Raw genomic sequence first — 27162 nt, forward strand, 5'->3', positions numbered from 1 at the left:
CAACAACTACAAATAATTAGTAAGTTTAGGCCTGTTTTTATCAGTACTGTACCTATAAGACATGATAAACTATGGAACGATCCCATAAATAAATTGCTAAGATTAGCAAATAACTATATAATTGAACTAACAGCTAGAATGAAAAATGTCTATGTACTAAACCTAAACTGTCTTAGAAGACTTCACTATACTAAACATGGTCTCCATTTGAATAAAAGTGGGAAATATAAACTGGCTGCTTTAATAATAAAGGCTATTAGAATGTGGCAATCAGAGGATAGATCACCAGAGAGTTTGGTTCGAGAGTTTGGCTTACCAGAAAAACCACATGAAGAACTAAAACAGATCAACATCATTGAGGCAGACATGAACAGACTAATAAAGGATAACTGTACAGACAAAAGTGTTGCCTTTGCGCATTGTGTTTCGGGAGACTTCAGAAATGACAGAAATATGAGCGCTGGTGTAGCTAAAGTTTTCAAGAGGCACTTCGGTAAACCAGATATTAGTAAGGATTATTTCAGTGATCATTTGGCTTGCCAGGTAACTGAAACCGGAGTGGCTGTTTGTAGTCTAATCACTAAAGATAATTTTTTTCAAAAACCTAATGGTGAAATATATGATTATGCATTTCAACAACTCAAAGAGGACTTCAAGAAAAGAAATTTCAGTCAGCTGATTTGTTCGCCCATGGGATGTGTGCGAGATGGTATCAATCCAGAACATTTTTGTGCTCAAATAGTTGATTTTCAGCGTGTCACCGGAACCTCTGTAACTATTATAACGTATGACGAAAAGGCCAGAAGAGTGTTAAGGAATGGTTTAACACATGCAGAGTTTGTTCATCATCTGCGACATACCATCTCTGCGCTGCTGCAGAATCAAGAAAATCCTGATGTGTCAAACCCAAATATAGTATTAGAGACATCTACATCATTTGTCGATGGTGACTCCTGTGAAGTGTTGAACACAACAAAGTCTACGGACACCAAGCGCCTCAACAATGAATCGGTGGCCACTAACTTTTCAGGATGGTCTACTCCTCACAGTGCAATTAAGAAGAAAAATCTTTTCAGTGATTTTCTTTCTACTAGGGAGCATTCAGTATCTTGTTCAAGTGACACTTTAAATAGTTTTAATGTAACCTATAATAATAGAATAAATTTTGAATTAGATCAGACAAAAAACTTGCAAGTATTACAGGCAGAGACAAATGTATAACAGACTTTGAGATTTTCCATCAGAATGCAAGGAGCTTACAACCAAAATTGAACCATTTTGAAATTTTAATTGACCAGCTAAATCCTGATATTTTACTGATAACTGAACATTGGACGAGCGATAACATTCTTGAATGCATCAAATTTAATAATGGCATGTATACATTGGCTAATTCTTTTTCTAGAACCTCAATTAAAGGTGGTGGAGCTGCAATTTTCACAAAACGTTCTGTTTCATTTGAAAAACTTGATATAACTTCATGTGAAGGATTACTGGAAGCTACAGGAATTAAAACTAAAATAAACAATGAGAATTACATAATTATTTGTATCTACAGGCCGCCCAATTCTGATATTGATAGTTTTATATGTAAATTATCCAAAATAGTTGACTCACTTGATTCTAGTTCTAACTGTATTCTGATGGGAGATTTTAATATTGATATTTTAGTGCACTCTAACAATAAATTTAAACTAATGACTTTTCTTAATGAATTCAATTTTAGATATCTGATAAACCAACCAACCAGAGTAACTCAGAATACACAGTCAGCTTTGGATAATATAGTAATCAATAAAAAGTTGGGCTTAAAAAAAGTAACTTCAAAAGTCATAATTACAGGATTATCAGATCACTTTGGTATCACACTTAATATTCCTATTAACGATGCAACAGAATATTTCTTAAAGCGAATACCAACAAAAGCAAGGTCTTTCAATGCAGAAAATGTACGCATACTAAATTATTTTCTTCAAAAAGAAAACTGGGATATATTGACATCAAGTTGTGATGTCAATAAGCAATATTCTAGTTTTGTTGAAATATTAAATTATAATCTTAATATTTGTTGCCCAATAAAAAATAAAAATATTAAGAAACAGATTAAAGATAAAACTCCATGGATAACTAAAGAAATTACGGAGACAAAAAATGTTTTAATTTTCCTTGAATCACTCTGGGTTCAAAATCGTAATAAATTTGGAATTAAGAATCTTTTAAAAATGCAAAAGCAAAAATATGAAAGTCTGCTAAGAAAAACAAAACAAGAATATATGACAAATAAAATTTTGAATTCAAAAAACATAAATGCTGATACATGGAAAATCATAAACAGAGATTTAGGAAGAAATACAAAAAATAGAGCTAACATTTCACTAAGAAGCAATGCTAATTTGATAACTGATCCCAATGTTATTGCCAATCAGTTTAATGAATATTTTAAGGGCATCCCTGAACAATTGGCCATTAATTTTAATAATCTGAATTACTCTTTTAAGGGTAAAAGAATTGAAAGCAGCATGTTTCTTCACCCAACCTCTGAAAAAGAGATTCTTAAAATAATAAAGAACTTGAAGAATAGTTTTGCAGTTGGTTGGGACTGCATAAGTACTAATTTATTAAAGAATATTTCAGATGTTATAGCAGGACCTTTATCATCTATAATTAATACAAGTTTTGAAACAGGAATTTTCCCAGACAGTTTAAAAATTTCTAAAATTGTGCCTATTTTTAAAAACAAGGGAAACTGCTCAGAAATTATTAACTATAGACCAGTTGCACTTCTGCCTGTTATTTCTAAAGTTTTTGAGAAAGCTATTTGTAATAGGTTAATTGATTTTTTAGAAGCTAAGAGCATACTTTTTGTAAATCAGCATGGATTCATGAGGGGAAAATCCACTTTGTCAGCCATAATCAAATTTCTTAATGAAATAATGGAAGGAATGATAAATGGTGATTTTATTTGTGGTGTGTTTCTGGATTTGCAAAAAGCTTTTGACTGTGTAAATATAAATATTTTGCTTGATAAATTAGAAAACTACGGAATAAGAGGGACACCTCATGATTTACTGAAATCTTACTTGGTCTGTCGGAAACAGTTTGTCACCATAAAAAATGATCAGGGTGAAGTCACATCTAAAAGATCAGACATTAAGTGGGGGGTTCCGTTCTTGGTCCATTGCTATTTTTAATATATATTAATGACATTGGAAATGTAAGTAATCCTAACCAGACAATTTTATATGCAGATGACACATCTATACTATATAAACACAAAAATTTGGAGGATTTAGAAATCATAGCAAATATACAAATTAATAATATAGTGCAATACTTTAATGAAAACTTTTTAACAGTAAATGCAAATAAATCAACAGCTCTCAATTTTACTTCAAATAAAAAATCTTCCTTTGAAATTCAAATAGCAGTTGACAATTTAGTAATACCAAAGTACGATTCTACAAAATTTCTCGGATTGATTATCGACAAAAATTTAAATTGGAATGACCGTATAACTACTCTCTGTTTAAAGTTATCTAAAGCAATATTTATGATGAGAAAACTGTCTGAATTTTGCAACGAAAAAGCTTTTAAAATGGTATATTATGCATTTTTTTACTCTCAGTTGGTTTATGGTATTGAAATATGGGGAAATACATTTAAGAAGAACATTAATAAAATTTTATTAATACAAAAAAAAGCAGTACGTTATATTTCTGGTATTGGCTATAAGGATTCATGTAAACAAAAATTTCAAGAACTTCATATTATGACAGTCCCTTGTTTAGTTGTGTATAAACTTTTGCTTTATATGGCTACGTCAAACAACCTAACATATAAAAACATCCACCAATATAACACAAGGGGTGCAAACAACATTGTAACCAAAAAACTGATTTCCAAACAATATTCATTAGCAACATTATCTCTTGGACCAAAATTATGGAACACACTGCCAAATGGGTTAAGATCACTGCCATTTGGTATTTTCAAAAGACAAATTGGATTTTTCCTTTTGGAACACCCACTTTATGAAGTGGATGAGTTTTTTGGGATTAGTTATAAATTAGATAATTGTTGTTGATTTTAGGAAATTCTTTTATCTGTATTGTAATTAGTTTTAATTAATTAATTGATTTGTTTTAATTGATATATTTATTTAATATATCACTTCTTTTAAAGATCTGGACGAACTGGAGGATTACTTTGCTTTTAAAACTGAAATGTACAATATTGTGTTTTTCAATGTGACAATGTATGTAATCTTTACCGGTAATAAATGAGTATCATTGAGTATCAATGCTAAAAGAAGGTCTAACGAGTACCAAGGACTGCAAACTGGTTTTGGTCAATTAAGGGGGCAGGAATTCCTCCTAGTTACGTTTGAATTTCCAACATCGAAGTCAATAATAGGTGCAGACCTGTAGTATCTAAAATAACAACTTTTAAAGTATTGAGTAATGATTTGTAAGGTATTAACTAGTCTAGAATTGTTTAATTTAAAACAAATAGTAAGTTAATAATAGGTGCAGATCTGCAATGTCTAAAATAACAACATTTAAAGTATTAAGTGATGATTTGTAAGGTATTAACTAGTCTAGAATGGTTTAATTTAAAACAAATAGTAAGTCAATAATTGGCGCAGACCTGCAATATCAAAAATAACAACTTTTAAAGTATTGAGTGATCTTTTGTAAGGTATTACCTAGTCTAGAATTGTTTAATTTAAAACAAATAGTAAGTCAATAATTGGCACAGACCTGCAATATCAAAAATAACAACTTTTAAAGTATTTAGTGATGATTTGTAAGGTATTAACTAGTCTAGAATTGTTTAATTTAAAACAAATAGTAAGTTAATAATAGGTGCAGACCTGCAATATCTAAAATAACAACTTTTAAAGTATTGAGTGATGATTTGTAAGGTATTAACTAGTCTAGAATTGTTTAATTTAAAACAAATAGTAAGTCAATAATAGGTGCAGACCTGCAATATCAAAAATAACAACTTTTAAAGTATTGAGTGATGATTTGTAAGGCATTACCTAGTCTAGAATTGTTTAATTTCAAACAAATAGTAAGTCAATAATTGGCACAGACCTGCAATATCAAAAATAACAACTTTTAAAGTATTTAGTGATGATTTGTAAGGTATTAACTAGTCTAGAATTGTTTAATTTAAAACAAATAGTAAGTTAATAATAGGTGCAGACCTGCAATATCTAAAATAACAACTTTTAAAGTATTGAGTGATGATTTGTAAGGTATTAACTAGTCTAGAATTGTTTAATTTAAAACAAATAGTAAGTCAATAATAGGTGCAGACCTGCAATATCAAAAATAACAACTTTTAAAGTATTGAGTGATGATTTGTAAGGTATTAAGTAGCCTAGAATGGTTTAATTTTTAACAAATAGTAAGTCAATAATTGGTGCAGACCTGTAATATCAAAAATAACAACTTTTAAAGTATTGAGTGATGATTTGTAAGGTATTAACTAGTCTAGAATGGTTTAATTTAAAACAAATAGTAAGTTAATAATAGGTGCAGACCTGCAATATCTAAAATAACAACTTTTAAAGTATTGAGTGATGATTTGTAAGGTATTAACTAGTCTAGAATGGTTTAATTTAAAACAAATAGTAAGTCAATTATTGGTGCAGACCTGCAATATCTAAAATAACAAATTTTAAAGTATTGAGTGATGATTTATAAGGTATTAACTAGTCTAGAATTGTTTAATTTAAAACAAATAGTAAGTCAATTATTGGTCAGACCTGCAATAACAACAATAACAACTTTTAAAGTATTGAGTGATGATTTGTAAGGTATTAACTAGTCTAGAATTGTTTAATTTAAAACAAATAGTAAGTCAATAATTGGTGCAGACCTGCAATATCAAAAATAACAACTTTTAAAGTATTGAGTGATGATTTGTAAGATATTAACTAGTCTAGAATATTGTTTAATTTAAAACAAATAGTAAGTCAATTATTGGTGCAGACCTGCAATATCAAAAATAGCAACTTTTAAAGTATTGAGTGATGATTTGTAAGGTATTAACTAGTCTAGAATTGTTTAATTTAAAACAAATAGTAAGTCAATAATAGGTGCAGACCTGCAATATCAAAAATAACAAATTTTAAAGTATTGAGTGATGATTTGTAAGGTATTAACTAGTCTAGAATTGTTTAATTTAAAACAAATAGTAAGTCAATAATAGGTGTAGACCTGCAATATCTAAAATAACAACTTTTAAAGTATTGAGTGATGATTTGTAAGGTATTAACTAGCCTAGAATGGTTTAATTTAAAACAAATAGTAAGTTAATAATAGGTGCAGACCTGCAATATCTAAAATAACAACTTTTAAAGTATTGAGTGATGATTTGTAAGGTATTAACTAGTCTAGAATTGTTTAATTTAAAACAAATCGTAAGTCAATAATTGGCACAGACCTGCAATATCAAAAATAACAACTTTTAAAGTATTGAGTGATGATTTGTAAGGTATTAACTAGTCTAGAATGGTTTAATTTAAAATAAATAGTAAGTTAATAATAGGTGCAGACCTGCAATATCTAAAATAACAACTTTTAAAGTATTGAGTGATGATTTGTAAGGTATTAACTAGTCTAGAATTGGTTTAATTTAAAACAAATAGTAAGTCAATAATTGTGCAGACCTGCAATATCTAAAATAACAACTTTTAAAGTATTGAGTGATGATTTGTAAGGTATTAACTAGTCTAGAATGGTTTAATTTAAAACAAATAGTAAGTTAATAATAGGTGCAGACCTGCAATATCTAAAATAACAACTTTTAAAGTATTGAGTGATGATTTGTAAGGTATTAACTAGTCTAGAATTGTTTAATTTAAAACAAATAGTAAGTCAATTATTGGTGCAGACCTGCAATATCAAAAATAACAACTTTTAAAGTATTGAGTGATGATTTGTAAGGTATTAACTAGTCTAGAATTGTTTAATTTAAAACAAATAGTAAGTCAATTATTGGTGCAGACCTGCAATATCAAAAATAACAACTTTTAAAGTATTGAGTGATGATTTGTAAGTTATTAACTAGTCTAGAATTGTTTAATTTAAAACAAATAGTAAGTCAATTATTGGTGCAGACCTGCAATATCAAAAATAACAACTTTTAAAGTATTGAGTGATGATTTGTAAGGTATTAACTAGTCTAGAATTGTTTAATTTAAAACAAATAGTAAGTCAATAATAGGTGCAGACCTGCAATATAAAAAATAACAACTATTAAAGTATTGAGTGACGATTTGTAAGGTATTAACTAGTCTAGAATTGTTTAATTTAAAACAAGTAGTAAGTCAATAATTGGTGCAGACCTGCAATATCAAAAATAACAAATTTTAAAGTATTGAGTGATGATTTGTAAGGTATTAACTAGCCTAGAATGGTTTAATTTAAAACAAATAGTAAGTTAATAATAGGTGCAGACCTGCAATTTCTAAAATAACAACTTTTAAAGTATTGAGTGATGATTTGTAAGGTATTAACTAGTCTAGAATTGTTTAATTTAAAACAAATAGTAAGTCAATTATTGGTGCAGACCTGCAATATCAAAAATAACAACTTTTAAAGTATTGAGTGATGATTTGTAAGGTATTAACTAGTCTAGAATTGTTTAATTTAAAACAAATAGTAAGTCAATAATTGGTGCAGACCTGCAATATCAAAAATAACAACTTTTAAAGTATTGAGTGATGATTTGTAAGATATTAACTAGTCTAGAATATTGTTTAATTTAAAACAAATAGTAAGTCAATTATTGGTGCAGACCTGCAATATCAAAAATAACAACTTTTAAAGTATTGAGTGATGATTTGTAAGGTATTAACTAGTCTAGAATTGTTTAATTTAAAACAAATAGTAAGTCAATAATAGGTGCAGACCTGCAATATCAAAAATAACAAATTTTAAAGTATTGAGTGATGATTTGTAAGGTATTAACTAGTCTAGAATATTGTTTAATTTAAAACAAATAGTAAGTCAATTAATTGGTGCAGACCTGCAATATCAAAAATAACAACTTTTAAAGTATTGAGTGATGATTTGTAAGGTATTAACTAGTCTAGAATTGTTTAATTTAAAACAAATAGTAAGTCAATAATAGGTGCAGACCTGCAATATCAAAAATAACAAATTTTAAAGTATTGAGTGATGATTTGTAAGGTATTAACTAGTCTAGAATTGTTTAATTTAAAACAAATAGTAAGTCAATAATAGGTGCAGACCTGCAATATCTAAAATAACAACTTTTAAAGTATTGAGTGATGATTTGTAAGGTATTAACTAGCCTAGAATGGTTTAATTTAAAACAAATAGTAAGTTAATAATAGGTGCAGACCTGCAATATCTAAAATAACAACTTTTAAAGTATTGAGTGATGATTTGTAAGGTATTAACTAGTCTAGAATTGTTTAATTTAAAACAAATCGTAAGTCAATAATTGGCACAGACCTGCAATATCAAAAATAACAACTTTTAAAGTATTGAGTGATGATTTGTAAGGTATTAACTAGTCTAGAATGGTTTAATTTAAAATAAATAGTAAGTTAATAATAGGTGCAGACCTGCAATATCTAAAATAACAACTTTTAAAGTATTGAGTGATGATTTGTAAGGTATTAACTAGTCTAGAATTGTTTAATTTAAAACAAATAGTAAGTCAATTATTGGTGCAGACCTGCAATATCAAAAATAACAACTTTTAAAGTATTGAGTGATGATTTGTAAGGTATTAACTAGTCTAGAATTGTTTAATTTAAAACAAATAGTAAGTCAATAATTGGTGCAGACCTGCAATATCAAAAATAACAACTTTTAAAGTATTGAGTGATGATTTGTAAGATATTAACTAGTCTAGAATATTGTTTAATTTAAAACAAATAGTAAGTCAATTATTGGTGCAGACCTGCAATATCAAAAATAACAACTTTTAAAGTATTGAGGGATGATTTGTAAGGTATTAACTAGTCTAGAATTGTTTAATTTAAAACAAATAGTAAGTCAATAATAGGTGCAGACCTGCAATATCAAAAATAACAAATTTTAAAGTATTGAGTGATGATTTGTAAGGTATTAACTAGTCTAGAATTGTTTAATTTAAAACAAATAGTAAGTTAATAATAGGTGCAGACCTGCAATTTCTAAAATAACAACTTTTAAAGTATTGAGTGATGATTTGTAAGGTATTAACTAGTCTAGAATTGTTTAATTTAAAACAAATAGTAAGTCAATTATTGGTGCAGACCTGCAATATCAAAAATAACAACTTTTAAAGTATTGAGTGATGATTTGTAAGGTATTAACTAGTCTAGAATTGTTTAATTTAAAACAAATAGTAAGTCAATAATTGGTGCAGACCTGCAATATCAAAAATAACAACTTTTAAAGTATTGAGTGATGATTTGTAAGATATTAACTAGTCTAGAATATTGTTTAATTTAAAACAAATAGTAAGTCAATTATTGGTGCAGACCTGCAATATCAAAAATAACAACTTTTAAAGTATTGAGTGATGATTTGTAAGGTATTAACTAGTCTAGAATTGTTTAATTTAAAACAAATAGTAAGTCAATAATAGGTGCAGACCTGCAATATCAAAAATAACAAATTTTAAAGTATTGAGTGATGATTTGTAAGGTATTAACTAGTCTAGAATTGTTTAATTTAAAACAAATAGTAAGTCAATAATAGGTGCAGACCTGCAATATCTAAAATAACAACTTTTAAAGTATTGAGTGATGATTTGTAAGGTATTAACTAGCCTAGAATGGTTTAATTTAAAACAAATAGTAAGTTAATAATAGGTGCAGACCTGCAATATCTAAAATAACAACTTTTAAAGTATTGAGTGATGATTTGTAAGGTATTAACTAGTCTAGAATTGTTTAATTTAAAACAAATCGTAAGTCAATAATTGGCACAGACCTGCAATATCAAAAATAACAACTTTTAAAGTATTGAGTGATGATTTGTAAGGTATTAACTAGTCTAGAATGGTTTAATTTAAAATAAATAGTAAGTTAATAATAGGTGCAGACCTGCAATATCTAAAATAACAACTTTTAAAGTATTGAGTGATGATTTGTAAGGTATTAACTAGTCTAGAATTGTTTAATTTAAAACAAATAGTAAGTCAATTATTGGTGCAGACCTGCAATATCAAAAATAACAACTTTTAAAGTATTGAGTGATGATTTGTAAGGTATTAACTAGTCTAGAATTGTTTAATTTAAAACAAATAGTAAGTCAATAATTGGCACAGACCTGCAATATCAAAAATAACAACTTTTAAAGTATTGAGTGATGATTTGTAAGGTATTAACTAGTCTAGAATGGTTTAATTTAAAACAAATAGTAAGTTAATAATAGGTGCAGACCTGCAATATCTAAAATAACAACTTTTAAAGTATTGAGTGATGATTTGTAAGTTATTAACTAGTCTAGAATTGTTTAATTTAAAACAAATAGTAAGTCAATTATTGGTGCAGACCTGCAATATCAAAAATAACAACTTTTAAAGTATTGAGTGATGATTTGTAAGGTATTAACTAGTCTAGAATTGTTTAATTTAAAACAAATAGTAAGTCAATAATTGGCGCAGACCTGCAATATCAAAAATAACAACTTTTAAAGTATTGAGTGATCTTTTGTAAGGTATTAACTAGTCTAGAATTGTTTAATTTAAAACAAATAGTAAGTCAATAATAGGTCTCTCTTTTTCAGTGAAAAATCAACATCTCTCTTGGAAGAACGCTCTTTTGTTGATGTCAACAATTGCGTTCGACACTTCAACAGCCTCAATCTCCAAACAAACACAACGAAGACCAATGTCATCAACTTTGCTCTTTGGCCTGTGGATTCTCGGTGTGGTCCTGCCACTATGTTGGCAGACTCCATACTAGAAGAGGTCTATAGTTCGAGATTCCTTGGAATACACCTTGATCGAGGGTTGACATGGAATAATCAAATTGATCACGTTTGCGCCAAAATATCCTCAGGAAATTTTGTTTTGAGGAATCTAGCCAAATATTGCCCCACTCAGGTACTGATGACGGCGTATTATGGCTTGATTTACCCCCACCTTACCTACGGAGTGGCATTGTGGGGTGCTTGTGCAAACAATCAGTTGATGAGGGTCTTCAGATTGCAAAAGCAAGCGATTCGAATAATCGCACATTTGAAATTCAGAGAGTCATGCAGAGAATCTTTCAAAAGTTTGCAGGTGTTGACCCTGCCGAGTCTCTACATTTTCAAAACAACACAGTATTGTATGTCAAAATGCGTCAAGACAAGTGGCCAAGACATACATTCATATGAGACCAGAGCCAGGGGAAACTACCGAATTGGCCAACACAGAACGGTGATTTATGAACGCCTGCCATCACAAGCAGGAGTTCATTTCATCAACAAGCTGCCACACCGAATAAAAAATGCCCCAACGCCCAAGGCGTTCAAAATTTGTCTAAAACGCTTTTTAGCGACACAGGCATTTTATAATGTCGACGAGTATTTGGCAAAAAACTGGGAGACCAGCCAATAGGTATGTCGCCCCGTCGCTGGTGGTGGGATGATTGGCGAATAAAAGGAAATGAATGAAGGTGAAATTGTATGTTTGATTGAGGATTTTGATGTAGAACGGATGGAAAAATTTTAGTTACAATAACGTTATTTGACACATGCTATACATGTTAACCATGTCTTGGCAATAAAGAAATTTGATTTGATTTGATTTGATTTGAGGTGCAGACCTGCAATATCAAAAATAACAACTTTTAAAGTATTGAGTGATGATTTGTAAGGTATTACCTAGTCTAGAATTGTTTAATTTAAAACAAATAGTAAGTCAATAATTGGTGCAGACCTGCAATATCAAAAATAACAAATTTGTAAGTATTGAGTGATGATTTGTAAGGTATTAACTAGCCTACAATGGTTTAATTTAAAACAAATAGTAAGTTAATAATAGGTGCAGACCTGCAATATCTAAAATAACAACTTTTAAAGTATTGAGTGATGATTTGTAAGGTATTAACTAGTCTAAAATTGTTTAATTTAAAACAAATAGTAAGTCAATTATTGGTGCAGACCTGCAATATCAAAAATAACAACTTTTAAAGTATTGAGTGATGATTTGTAAGGTATTAACTAGTCTAGAATTGTTTAATTTAAAACAAATAGTAAGTCAATAATTGGCGCACACCTGCAATATCAAAAATAACACCTTTTAAAGTATTGAGTGATGATTTGTAAGGTATTAACTAGTCTAGAATTGTTTAATTTAAAACAAATAGTAAGTCAATAATAGGTGCAGACCTGCAATATCAAAAATAACAACTTTTAAAGTATTGAGTGATGATTTGTAAGGTATTAAGTAGCCTAGAATGGTTTAATTTTTAACAAATAGTAAGTCAATTATTGGTGCAGACCTGCAATATCAAAAATAACACCTTTTAAAGTATTGAGTGATGATTTGTAAGGTATTAACTAGTCTAGAATTGTTTAATTTAAAACAAATAGTAAGTCAATAATTGGTGCAGACCTGCAATATAAAAATAACAACTTTTAAAGTATTGAGTGATGATTTGTAAGGTATTAACTAGTCTAGAATTGTTTAATTTAAAACAAATAGTAAGTCAATAATTGGCGCACACCTGCAATATCAAAAATAACACCTTTTAAAGTATTGAGTGATGATTTGTAAGGTATTAACTAGTCTAGAATTGTTTAATTTAAAACAAATAGTAAGTCAATAATAGGTGCAGACCTGCAATATCAAAAATAACAACTTTTAAAGTATTGAGTGATGATTTGTAAGGTATTAAGTAGCCTAGAATGGTTTAATTTTTAACAAATAGTAAGTCAATAATTGGTGCAGACCTGTAATATCAAAAATAACAACTTTTAAAGTATTGAGTGATGATTTGTAAGGTATTAACTAGTCTAGAATGGTTTAATTTAAAACAAATAGTAAGTCAATAATTGGCACAGACCTGCAATATCAAAAATAACTACTTTTATAGTATTGAGTGATGATTTGTAAGGTATTAACTAGTCTAGAATTGTTTAATTTAAAACAAATAGTAAGTCAATAATAGGTGCAGACCTGCAATATCAAAAATAACAACTTTTAAAGTATTGAGTGATGATTTGTAAGGTATTAACTAGTCTAGAATTGTTTATTTTAAAACAAATAGTAAGTCAATAATTGGTGCAGACCTGCAATATAAAAAATAACAGCTTTTAAAGTATTGAGTGATGATTTGTAAGGTATTAACTAGTCTAGAATTGTTTAATTTAATCAAATAGTGGATAATTTACATTCAAGTGTTTGATTTCGTGAATTTTTTCTCAGGAGACCTGATTCCACTCTGTCCAATGCCAGTGACGTTTTCAAGTCGGTTTGGCCAGTGAAAGTTTGTGAGTCCCTCTTCCTGCCAGAATTTAAAATCAGGAATGATACTGAAGATAAATATGAGGTGAGCGATTGATATGTAAATCATTTTTCAATTAACGTTACGCATTGAGGGTCACATTTTAGATTAACCCCCCTGACAACGATTTTATCCCTTCATGGTTTTGATGTAATAATACGTTCATAGCGATTGCTTAAAAGAGTGCTACTAACGTAATATCACGCATTGATGCGGTGTTCCTGTTTTATTGTCTTGTCTGTTGTAATATTGCGCAAGAAGCATTTCTATAAAAACCTCACGTCATGCAAGTAGTCTTGCGTTTTCTACTAGATGTCAGCACTTCTTTGTGTTTGTGGAGTGTTTGCACTTTGGTTAGTTCGCTGTAGTCGCACAGTGTAGCCAACTACTGCATGTTGTTGTATGTCACCCGTCCTGGAGTATTCTACTAGACGTCAGCACTTCTTTGTGTTTGCGGAGTGTTTGCACTTTGGTTAGTTCGCTGTAGTCGCACAGTGTAGCCAACTACTGCATGTTGTTGTATGTCACCCGTCCTGGAGTATTCTACTAGACGTCAGCACTTCTTTGTGTTTGTGGAGTGTTTGCACTTTGGTTAGTTCGCTGTAGTCGCACAGTGTAGCCAACTACTGCATGTTGTTGTATGTCACCCGTCCTGGAGTATTCTACTAGACGTCAGCACTTCCTTGTGTTTGTGGAGTGTTTGCACTTTGGTTAGTTTGCCGGAGTCGCACAGTGTACACAACTACTGCATGTTGTTGCATGTCACCCGTCCTGGAGTATTCTACTAAATGTCAGCACTTCCTTGTGTTTGTGGAGTGTTTGCACTTTGGTTAGTTCGCTGTAGTCGCACATTGTAGACAACTACTGCATGTTGTTGCATGTCACCCGTCCTGGAGTATTCTACTAGACGTCAGAACTTCCTTTTGTTTGTGGAGTGTTTGCACTTTGGTTAGTTTGCTGTAGTCGCACAGTGTAGACAACTACTGCATGTTGTTGCATGTCACCCGTCCTGGAGTATTCTACTACATGTCAGCACTTCCTTGTGTTTGTGGAGTGTTTGCACTTTGGTTAGTTCGCTGTAGTCGCACAGTGTAGACAACTACTGCATGTTGTTGCATGTCACCCGTCCTGGAGTATTCTACTAGATGTCAGCACTTCTTTGTGTTTGTGGAGTGTTTGCACTTTGGTTAGTTCGCTGTAGTCGCACAGTGTAGACAACTACTGCATGTTGTTGCATGTCACCCGTCCTGGAGTATTCTACTAGACGTCAGCACTTCCTTTTGTTTGTGGAGTGTTTGCACTTTGGTTAGTTTGCTGTAGTCGCACAGTGTAGACAACTACTGCATGTTGTTGCATGTCACCCGTCCTGGAGTATTCTACTAGACGTCAGCACTTCTTTGTGTTTGTGGAGTGTTTGCACTTAGGTTAGTTCGCTGTAGTCGCACAGTGTAGACAACTACTGCATGTTGTTGCATGTCACCCGTCCTGGAGTATTCTACTAGACGTCAGCACTTCTTTGTGTTTGTGGAGTGTTTGCACTTAGGTTAGTTCGCTGTAGTCGCACAGTGTAGACAACTACTGCATGTTGTTGCATGTCACCCGTCATGGAGTATTCTACTAGACGTCAGCACTTCTTTGTGTTTGTGGAGTGTTTGCACTTTGGTTAGTTTGCTGTAGTCGCACAGTGTAGACAACTACTGCATGTTGTTGCATGTCACCCATCCTGGAGTATTCTACTAGATGTCAGCACTTCCTTTTGTTTGTGGAGTGTTTGCATTTTGGTTAGTTCGCTGTAGCCGACAGTGTAGACAACTACTGCATGTTATTACATGTCACCCTTCCTGGAGTATGTTATGGTTTTATTTCTAGAGCTTGTTGTATGATTGAAATATAGAGTAGACAATTGGTTTCATATGAATTTAAACAAAGCCAATTGAAACAAAAAGCTAAATATAAAAGCAATGTCTCAGTAAAACGATAATTTTAGGTATAACAAAACCATTAAGGGTTCGAAGTACAGGTTTGAAAGATATTTTACTTGAAATTCGTAAAGCTGTACTTTAACTTAATTACAACTATAATGACAAGATTATATGCAGAAAATAGGTTATTTTACTGCTGTTATATAGTACAACTCAGTATTATTACTGAGTGTTTAAGGTTTAACATTGTCTATAACAGCCAGTGAGGTATTGGCTATTAAACTTTTGTATGTTGTATTGTATCAAACATTTAATGTTAGGCACATGGTGTTGTATTTAATGTTTTAAAGATCAATGTGTATAAAAGCCAGTTGGGAATGATCAGTTAAATCTTGTTATTTTCTAAACAGACTATCTGGAATTGTATAAATTTTATTCAGACACATGGTAACGTTATTTAGCATTTTTAGGATCAACGTGTATAAAAGCCAGTTGGGAATGATCAGTTAAATCTTGTTATTCTCTAAACAGACTATCTGGAATTTTATACATTTTATTCAGACACATGGTAACGTTATTTAGCATTTTTAGGATCAACGTGTATAAAAGCCAGTTGGGAATGATCAGTTAAATCTTGTTATTCTCTAAACAGACTATCTGGAATTGTATACATTTTATTCAGACACATGGTAACGTTATTTAGCATTTTTAGGATCAACGTGTATAAAAGCCAGTTGGGAATGATCAGTTAAATCTTGTTATTCTCTAAACAGACTATCTGGAATTGTATACATTTTATTCAGACACATGGTAACGTTATTTAGCATTTTTAGGATCAACGTGTATAAAAGCCAGTTGGGAATGATCAGTTAAATCCTGTTATTCTCTAAACAGACTATCTGGAATTGTATACATTTTATTCAGACACATGGTAACGTTATTTAGCATTTTTAGGATCAACAGCATGTATATAATCTATGGAGAAATTGTCAGATAAACTTTGATTTGCTATAAGCGAACTATACAAAATTTTATGAACCTTTTTCAGACACATGTTAATATTATTTAGTGCTCTGAACATTAATAAACACGATACAGTTTCTTGTTTAATAGAAAGAAATTATTAAATTTAGTTTAATTGATATACAACTGATGATACAGTAACAGCTAAAGATTTGTAATAGTTTGTTTTTAACAAAATGCAGTAATTTGTAAATACTTTGATAGTAAATGTACAAAACACTTATATTAATTTATATGTCTGTTTACACAGTGTTATCTAAATAATTTATATTCAATTCTAATATATTAAATTAGTAATTCATGTTTTACGAAAAAATTAGGTTATGTCTTTAGTCAGAAATACGTTAGTCGATTAGGTAATTGAAAAATGGCAAATATTCAATCTTTATAAATAAACCTACTAATGTCCTTTAACAGACATTGAATTCTAAGTTGTAACAAAATTATAAGTGAATTCTTGGAGACCTAAACCACACTAACTGGAAGTACATGTTTTAGAAATCTCTAGTGATTTAGAAACAATGAAATGAAATGTCTAATATATTAATATGGCTTGTCCCATATTTTGACACTATATTATTTATTATTAACATATATCTCTCCATAACTGTTGCCATTCTTATTAATCCTGAACTTTTCAGATTCTGGAGGAAATTGGTAACGGAGCTTATAGTAAAGTTTACAAAGTAAAGATGTCTGACTCAGGGAAAGATTACGCTATGAAAGTATTATCAAAAGCTAAGGTATGTACAGTTAATTTGTATCAGTTAATATGTTCATATATATCAACCATAATAATACAGTGTTACTTCTCTGTTAGAGATTGGTTACATCACTGTCCCTAACAAAATAATATGTTCACCTTTATTTCAATCAATTTAAGGTATCAATTGTAAAATACAATTTAGGTAACTTATACGAGGGGGTACCCAAAAAAAAAACCGGAATTATTTTATAAAAATTATATATTATCAAATTTTTTACAATACGACCTTATCTCCTTCAAATTAATCTCCATTACAACTAATACACTTGTCCCAACGGTATTTCCATTGATCAAAACATTTTTTGTAGTCATCTTTAGAAATGGCTGCAAGCTCGAGCTTCGTTTTTTTCTTAACCTCTTCAACGCTGTCAAATCGTTGACCTTTCAAGCCTCTTTTCATGTGTGGAAATAAAAAAAAGTCGCATGGAGCGAGGTCAGGCGAGTAAGGTGCGTGGGGCAGCGGAACCATGCCATTTTTGGCTAAAAACTGCCTAACTGAGATGGCTGTGTGTGCCGGTGCGTTGTCGTGGTGGAAGAACCAGTCTCCAGTCTGCCACAAATCGGGTCTTTTCTGGCGAACACTGTTGCGCAATCTTCTTAAAATCTCCAAATAAAATGTTTGGTTGACAGTCTGACCTGGAGGAATAAACTCAGAATGAACAATGCCTTTAGCATCAAAAAAGCAAATCAACATGGTTTTGATGTTTGATTTGACTTGCCGACATTTTTTTGGACGAGGTGAAGATGGCGACTTCCATTGGCTTGACTGTTGCTTCGTTTCTGGGTCATAACCATAGCACCATGACTCATCACCAGTAATTACCTTTTCCAGAAAATCGGGATCATTTTCGAGATGTTCTTTCAGAAGGCGGCAAGTTTCAACTCGATGTGCCTTTTGATGGTCAGTCAGAAGTCGAGGAACAAATTTGGCAGCAACCCTTTTCAGTCCTAAATCTCCTGTTAAAATTCGCTGAACCGAGCTCCAAGTTAACCCACTACTCTCTGATAGTTCCTCAATTGTCTGTCGACGGTCGGTGAGCACAAGTTCACGAATTTTCTCAACATTTTCGTCCGTTCGAGAGGTTGATGGACGTCCAGAACGAGGTTTGTCTTCAATCGACATGTCACCATTTTTAAATTGAGCGAAACACTCATAGATCTGAGTTTTCCCCATAGCATCATCTTTGTAAGCTGTATTCAACATTAAAATAGTTTCTGCAGCATTTTTACCAAGTAAAAAACAAAATTTCACAGCTGCACGTTGTTCACTTAAACTTGGCATGACAAAAAACGAAACAAGAACAAAACAGGGTTAGCGAAAACAGTCACTACGAACGAACAGAATGCACTAGGACAACGGAACTGGGGTCACTGAGCTCGCAATGGGTTGCGCGACACACGCCTAGCGGCAGGAATGTGTACTACACGCTGCCGGCTGCCAGCAATACAATTCCGGTTACTTTTGGGTACCCCCTCGTATATATATATATATATATATATATATATATATATATATATTTTTTTTTTTTTTCTTTGAATAATTTTATCTAAAATTTAAACTTGTGGTTAGGTATATTTTTATTAAGTTAAATTATGCATAATGTTTTACTTATTTCTTCTATTTGTTGTTTTAATTGTTATCCTTCAGTATTTATTTGTTGTTGTTAGGAATAAGTTTTTTTTCTAGAAATATTAATTATTGCTACTGTTTTTCTTGAGAACTTTTGGTGTGTTAATTTGAAACTAGTATTTCTTATTTTTTATATTGTTACTGCTTTATTGGTGAGATGTTTACTCTCATAATAAAATTGCATGGACTTGACCACAAATTAATTTCAAAGAATAGAATTAGTAATTAGTATTAAGTGGAAATGCAGACAAATCCAAATAGGGTTTTTGCATTTATGATTAAAATGATTTTTAATTGTCGTTATTTCAAAGAATAAAAAATTTAAAAGAATTTAAAAAAACTTAGCCTTATTTGATGAAAAGCCAAGTTCCTGCATATAATATTGTAAAAATACGGCAATTTGCCGCTGTCGTATGTGCTTGCATACAAGTAAGTAATGAAATATACAACATCTCATCTCAGTCACCAAGATACAGGGATATGTCATTTAAAAAAAAGATTAAATTTAAATTAACCATAGTTAATTAGTACTTAAGTGAAAGACATACAAATGGTTACTTAGAACTGGACGTGGCATCGTAGTTAAGTGTTCTGTACATTTGTTACCAGGTAGTACACGAAGATTCCATTGATCAAGTGAAGGAAGAGGTGTTGATCCAGTCAACTTGTGGACATAACCCCTTCATTGCCACCTGTTTTGGTTACTGGCAAAGCAGGCACTTTTTGTTTATTGGTAAGTAGTGATGAATCGTTCTTTATCAATATGATTGCTGTACTACTTGTGGTTGATTAGAACAAGTTAGAGTGAGTACAATTTGCGCTTCCTCAGTGTTACTTTTGAACCTTCAGTACTGCGATTTTGTACTCGGCAGTAATTCATCCAAGATATGTCTCTGGAATGATAATAGATTTCAAGGAATGTCAATTCATAATATATAACAAACTTTTAACTGGTGTGCATTAATAAGGGTCAGATGAAAAAACTATTCATAACAACGACGAAGCTTTTGACAAGTACAGTTTATTGAGGATAAGATGACGTGAAAACTAAACATGAAGTGAATTAGACTAAACTAAAGAGTGAATTTAATAAAGTTCCAATAATGAAAAACTTAACTGTACAGTATACATACACACACTAATGAAATTTTAGATAAAGATGTAAATTACCTACTGGAACTCTTCTAATATGCAGTTATCCTCTACTGCCTTGGATAGTGAAATAAGGTTAGTTACGGAAGATGCTCTGTTGAAAAATTCTTTTGTTCAGAAGTACAGGCTAGCACATTGTGGTTAAACAGTTGTAAGAAACTAGTTATTTGTTAAACAATGTAGTGACAGCTGAATACAGTAATTCCATGTAAAGTTGATGGTTGTCTTGATATCTGATATCACAATGTATATTGCCAATTTGCCAGTATGTGACAAGTAGTAAGTAATTCTCTCCATATTGTGTCATACTCATTCCTCATACCGCTTTATTTCTTGGTTACATTTAGATGAGCTGCTATCTGCAGCTTTGAACATATTCTCACTTCTTGATATAATAAAACTGTTTTCAAGTTACCTATGACTGTTTTTGTTCACATGAGACAAAAAAATTGAAACTCCTCGTTGTACTTAGTCCTAAAAAGAACGTTGCGCTTGTTTCCAGAGCAACATATATTTAGAATGGGTAAGGTTGACGGTAAGTAGATCGGTGTCTTCTCAGGTTATGGGTCTGACTACGGGACATGGTCACCTGAGGAAGCACCTTCACAGAGTCGGTATCCTTCGGGAGGATCCGCTCTGTAGAATGTGTGACGAGCAGGAGGAGACTGCTGAACACCCGCTCTTTGACTGCCCTGCAATAACAAGGGAGCGCTACGCCGTCTTTGGTAGTTTAAACAAGGGTGGTGAATTTCCCTAGGAGGATCTGATTGGTTGTTTTCGGTGGTTTGTAGATCTGCTGAAACCGTAGACTGATTGGCCTCATGGAGTGCAAAAGGCCCTTAAGTGCATGACAATAGGCCACCCCTTAGAAGAAGAAGAAGAAGGTTGAGGGTAGGCCGCCTTCAGTCGAGATTCCACGAGGAAGGATAGTCGTTTAACTAGGTTGGAAGAAGGTTTAACTAGGTGTGTTCCAGCCTCTCTACTCAAAACGGTTAGGAGAAGATACTCCCTCAGGAGAAGATACTCCCTTGTGTTTAGTGAAACAATTAGCTAGTAACGACCTTTGACTATAAGGCAGCTCCAACAATCATCCTCCACAATTAACTAGCCTTATCAATCAAATCAAATCAAATCAAATCAAATTATTTATTGCCATTGATCACATTTGCATACTTGAAATAGGCATTGTCATAAATTAAAATACTAAAATATAAAAGCACAGTAATAAAATACATCGTCATAATTTAAAATTATAAAATATGAAATATGAAAGTACAATTATGCAATAATCATATAAGAGCTCTGCATAAGACAAGTCAATGTAGAATCAACAGAACATTAAATCTACTTCACAGTTGAGAAATTCAGCTAATGTATAAAATGGATTACTCAACAGCCAATTCATTAGCTTACTTTTAAACACAGTAAGAGATACTGCTTGCGCAGACTCATCTAATTTGTTAAAAAAGTTTAAACAATTTATCTTATGAGATGAACCAATTTTAGTTAATCTATGCTGAGGAATATTGAGCTTAAACTTATTTCTTGTATTATGTACATGTATGTCTTGCCTGGTGAGGAATAAGTGTAGGTTAGATTTTGTGTATACTAATACCTTAAAAATATAAAGATTGATAACGGTTAATATCCCCAAATGAACATAAAGTGGTCGGAAATGATCAAAAGGACCTGCTCTACAAATAGTTCTTATAACTCTCTTTTGAATCAACTAAAGATCTCTCACAGATGTTGCATGACTCCAAAGAATCAGACCATAAGAAATATGGGACTGAAACAAACCAAAATATGCTGTTCTTAAATATTCTATAGTAACAATGTCTCTCAATTTCCAAATCAGGTAACTAACCCTAGAGATCCTACAGCACAGGTTTTTAATGTGATGAGACCAATTTAATTTTGAATCAATGTACATGCCAAGTAACTTTACTGATTGAACCTCCTGAGTTTGAGCTGATAAGCTTAATATAATATTTTGGGTTTTATCTTGATTACAAAGCAATCTATTTGAGGAGAACCAATTCAAGGCTTCATCTTCCCCTGATTTCATGGTCATTTGAAGATTGATGAGATTCTTATTACAGGAGAAGAGAGAAGTGTCATCTGCATAAATAACAGCACCCACAGATACATTTTTTGGCAAATCATTAATCAAAATATTGAAGAAAAATGGGCCAAGTACTGAGCCTTGTGGCACTCCAACTGTCTCCACAGGTGAACTTTTACCTTGAATTGAAACATATTGCTTTATATTAGTCATTTAAGAATTTATAAGCATACATGAATGTTTTGACAACCCATAAAAATGAAGTTTATTCAGAATAATACTAAAAGGGACACAATCAAATGCTTTACTTAAATCCAACAATGAATCAACCCTTTTACACCAATGTTTCAAAATTTGTGGTTAGTGATGTGCCGCTCCTGGACATCCATAGGGTTGTGCCTATTTAATGAAACATAACATAAATAAATAAAAAAACTGTTCAATTACAGACAATTAAAACAGTTAAACAGTTTTGTGGGTTACAATACAGATAGTTTAAAATTAAAAAGAAACGTCTATCACAGACAATGCCAGGTATACTATAAAAAGGTCTAGTTAACAGCCATCTATACATCACTGATTTGAATTTACTAAGACTAATGTTATGACTGGTAAGAGGTAGGTTATTAAACAAACCGATACTGATAAAAGAATACATAGATTGTGATTTGCTTAATCTGCAGTAGGGCTGATCTAAATATAAACTGCCTCTAGTAGGATATTGATGAATGTCATTTCTAAGAGAAAAGTCAACAAGATTCTGTTTTACTTTATTCAGACATGAATATATATATATATATATATATATATATATATATATATATATATATACTATTTCACTTATTGAAATGAAAAACGAAGATTAAAAAGCTTCTATATATTTTTCGTGGGATTTGATACCCACATCTTCAGGAAGCATAATATAAATGTAGAAAACAAGGAACAAGAAACACAACAAATAAAATAACCAAAAATGTAAATACGCAACTAAAACATTCAAAAACCCAGCTGATATATCATTAATGGCACAGATGGAAATTTGGAAAAGTTAAAATTATCTTAAATTTAGACCATTTGGGTATTTTGATTTTAAAAGTAATTGATGTGCTTGTTCCAGATTTTTTAATTTTAATCTATTTAAATTTTCTTCATGACAAGGGAAGACCTTATTAATTCCTTTAAGGTTATAACATTCTTCAATTTTGTCTTTTTTGTGCTCAGCAGCATGTTTTGCCAATGGCTTCTCCTTGTCTTTATGGAAAATATCAAATCTGTGCCCTGTTATTCTGACTCTAAGGTGGTTAGATGTTTGTCCAATGTTATATATATATATATATATAAAGGTTGACTTTATTTGTGGCTATTGGAAAGTCCTATCTACACTGCTCAAGTATTCACCGAAGAAATCAGCCATACTTTAGACTAAAACTCAATCAACCATAAATGACAATCATGTATTATTACCATGTATCATATGTATATTCTGACGCATAACTTTTCTCAATGTTCATGTTAATAAAGAAATTCTGATTCTAATAACTGTAAGAATACCTTCCTCCGCAAAAATAGGTTTACATGTAGTTAAGGAAGAGACACTAGCCAAAATTCTAATAGTATTTTTCTGTAATAGTAATACTTTTTGAATATCATGACTTTTACCCCATAGAGTGATTCTATACAATATGGTGCTGTGAAAAAATGCATAATATGTGGATTTAAGATAATCTTTGGGAACAAGTTTCTTTAGGTGGCGCAGCAAAAATATTACTCTTGACAGCCTATAACAGACACTTAGAACATGGGGTTACCAAGTCAACTTAGAATCTAAAGTTATACCCAAAAATCTTATATAGGACTTTAAATTTAAATTATACTTCGTTAACGTAAGATTTTTACAAATAGAAAATAAAATATTTTGTGATTTATTATCATTCAGTAACAGACCATTAGATGAAAATCAGTTGTTAGCTTGTTGGAGGACATGAGTCCTCTCTACAAACCAAACAAGGTATCTATAAGTCAAAAAGTCAAAAGTCAAAACTCTTTATTTACATTATCTTTAAGGTCAGTAGTTGCGTCAGTAGTAGTAAGAATAAAGAACCTGTACAGCATATGTAAAAACAGGGTGAGAATTGAAGAAAAATATACGGAAACTTTTAAAACAGAGAGAGGAGTAAGGCAGGGAAGTATATTGTCACCTTTCCTTTTCAATATTATAATGGATGAAATTATTCTAGAAGTACAAGGAAACAGAGGAGCAGAAGAACTTAAGACGATAGCATATGCGGATGACATAATGATATGGGAAAATAGGGAAGAAGAGTTAGAATGAGAGTTGAACAAATGGGCAAAAGTGGCGAAGAAATATGGTTTAGAGATGAACATACAAAAATGTAAAGTAATGAAAGTAGAGAGAAGGGAAGGAAATAACAAAGACGTGTTAGTTGAAGGAAAAAGACTTGAAAAGGTGAAAAATTCTGTTATTTAGGAAGTATCATAACAGATAGGGGCACAATAAGAGAAGAGATAGGAAACAGAATATGGAAGAGTGGAAAGTTTTTCAATATGGTGAAGAAGATTGTTTGGAGTTGGAACATTGGGAAAGAATCAAAAGTATTGATGTATAAATCTTATTTCCAACCAATTTTATTATATGGAGCAGAGACGTGGACGTGGACTAAAAATGATTTAAGCAGATTGCAAGCTGCAGAGATGAGATTTTTAAGAGGGATAGAGAAGACTACAAGAAGAGATAGAATAAGGAACGAAATAACCAGAGAAAGATTGAAGGTAGTTTCACTGCAAGAGACAATGGAAAGAAGAAGAATACAGTGGATGGGGCATGTGAAGAGGATGGGAGATAATAGAATGCCTAGAATAGCACTGGAGAAGGAGGAAAGAGGAAGAAGACCAAGAGGAAGACCGAGAGGAAGATGGGAGGATCAAGTGTGGAAAGACGTAGAGAGAAGGGGTCTACAGAAAATGCAGGTGGAGGAAGAGGAGACCTGGAATGACAGACAAAAGTGGAGGAGGCTGTGTACGACGACCCGTGATAACGGAAACGTCAGATGATGATGATGATGAGTTGCGTCAATTTACATAATAATACATTTCCTATACATAGACAACAAGAATCAAAAAGTTGTACACTAATGGTTGTTCTGTGGTCTCCATTCAAAGAACTCAGTGACGGAGTAGAATGGGTTGTCTTGCAGCCAGGCTCGCAGATCTTTTCTAAACCGCTGTCGGTCTATCCTCTTGAGGGCTTCTGGTAGTGAATTCCAGATCTTCGCACCGATGTAGCTTGGTTTCTTTTCCTTTGAGGCGTGGGTGTGTACTGGAAGGCAGTAGTTAGTAGCATGTCTTGTATTGTACTGGTGAATTTGTACTCCGCTTCTCACTGTTGATGGCATTTTGATGTGAGCGTAGGAGACTACTTCTAGGATATAGAGGTTGATTACTGTCATAATTTTGAGTTCCCGGAAGGCTTCTCTGCAGGATGTTCTTGGTTCCAAACCTTTAAGGCTTCTAACTGTTCGTTTTTTGTTGCACAAGTACTCGCTGCAAATTTCCCATTGTGGTTCCTCCCCACACTGCATTCCCATAGCGAAGATGAGACTCAAACAGTGCGTGGTAAGCTATTTTTGCACTATCGAGTCACTGGTGTTCTTAATTCTTCGTATTACGTAGAGTCCTGTGCTTAATCTACGGCAGAGAGTATCCACATGAGGTCTCCAGGATAGCTTGTCGTCCAGAGTAACTCCTAGGTATCAACAAGAAGAAATTTCTTCAAGGTCGGGTAGTCCTTATACATCCTGTTTTTGTCGTCCCAGTATTAGTTGCTGTGTCTTAGTTTCGTTAACAACCAGGTCGTTATTGTGACAGTACTGTATTGCCATGTTTAAGGCCACAAAGCTGTCTATATCCAAATGTTCTGGTCTGGGTCTTCCAAGTAGCATTACAGTGTCATCAGCATACATGAGTGTATCACTGTATTGTTGAATGAATTGTGGGAAGTCGTTAGTAAAGAGGTTTAAGAGTATTGGGCCTAAAACAGAGCCTTGCGGGACTCCTCGGGTTATTGGTTTTGCATCAGAATTTACTATATTTGTTCTTCCATTTTGTACATATTTTATTGCAACTTTTTGTATCCTTTCAGTCAGGTAGCTTGTGGACCATGACTTGGAAGAGCCTTGAATTCCAAGGGTAGTAAGCTTTGTAAGAAGATGTTCATGATCCAGGCAGTCAAAGGCTCTGCTGTAGTCCAGTAGTATTGCTGTAGCGGTGTTTCCTTCTTCAGTTTGGTCAAGTAGGAACTCAACCAGATTAATGAGGGCGGTAGTTGTGGATTTTCCTGTGAGAAAGCCATATTGATTGGGTGTTAAAATTTGAAATGTGTTGAGGTGATCAAAAAGTCGTGTTAAAACTATTTTTTCTATTATTTTTGAAAAGGTTGGAATAAGAGAAATGGGGTGGTAATTAGCTGCTTCAGTTTTTGTTCCTTTTTTGAATTTTGGGTACACTTTGGTCATTTTTAGGGCAGAAGGAAAGAGTCCTGTTCTAAATGACTTGTTGACAATATCTACCAGAGGGTTGCTCAGTTCATTCTCACACAACTTCAATAGTTTTGATGAAATGTCATCATATCCGGCTGAGTTCTTTGTCTTCAATGACCTTATGGTGTTAATCATTTCATCCCAGTTTGTTTCTGTTAGGATTAAATGCGGCACATTTCTGTTAAATATTGGCTGGGTTATTTGTTTTCGTGTAATTCCGCTACTTTTTATAGTTTCTTCTGCGATAGATGTAAAATACTGATTGAAATGGTCTGCAATTTCTTTGGGGTTTGTAGTTTCTTCTCCGTTAATTTTGAGTCTTGTTATCGAGTTAGCTTCTTCAGCTGTCTTGCGTTCAGTGTTTATTACATTCCAAATGGCTTTAGATTTGTTGTCCGCTTCCAAGATGGTTCTAGCATTTGTCTGTTTCCTCAGCTCTCTAAGTTGTAAGTCATATTCTTTTTTTAATTGTGAGGCATATTTTTTATGCTCCTCCCTACCACTTGCGTGGTAGGCATTTTGAGCAGCCAGAAATTGCTGTTTTAACTGAAGTGTATTGGGGTCGTTAGGAATT

The 27162-nt window shown here is 32.2% G+C and overlaps 1 protein-coding gene across 1 annotated transcript in view; it reads left to right on the forward strand.

The window, feature by feature from the left end:
- The window catches only part of LOC124367402 (serine/threonine-protein kinase S6KL), a 40393-nt gene that overhangs the window by 4581 nt on the left and 8650 nt on the right, over nucleotides 1-27162 (forward strand). Inside the window, exons 3-5 of the mRNA XM_046824192.1 lie at nucleotides 13396-13519; nucleotides 17061-17162; nucleotides 19425-19548. Coding sequence (XP_046680148.1) covers nucleotides 13396-13519; nucleotides 17061-17162; nucleotides 19425-19548 — 350 coding nt within the window. The remainder of the gene's footprint in view (nucleotides 1-13395; nucleotides 13520-17060; nucleotides 17163-19424; nucleotides 19549-27162) is intronic.

This window comes from Homalodisca vitripennis, chromosome 8 (assembly GCF_021130785.1).
Source record: "Homalodisca vitripennis isolate AUS2020 chromosome 8, UT_GWSS_2.1, whole genome shotgun sequence".
Taxonomy (NCBI): domain Eukaryota; kingdom Metazoa; phylum Arthropoda; class Insecta; order Hemiptera; family Cicadellidae; genus Homalodisca; species Homalodisca vitripennis.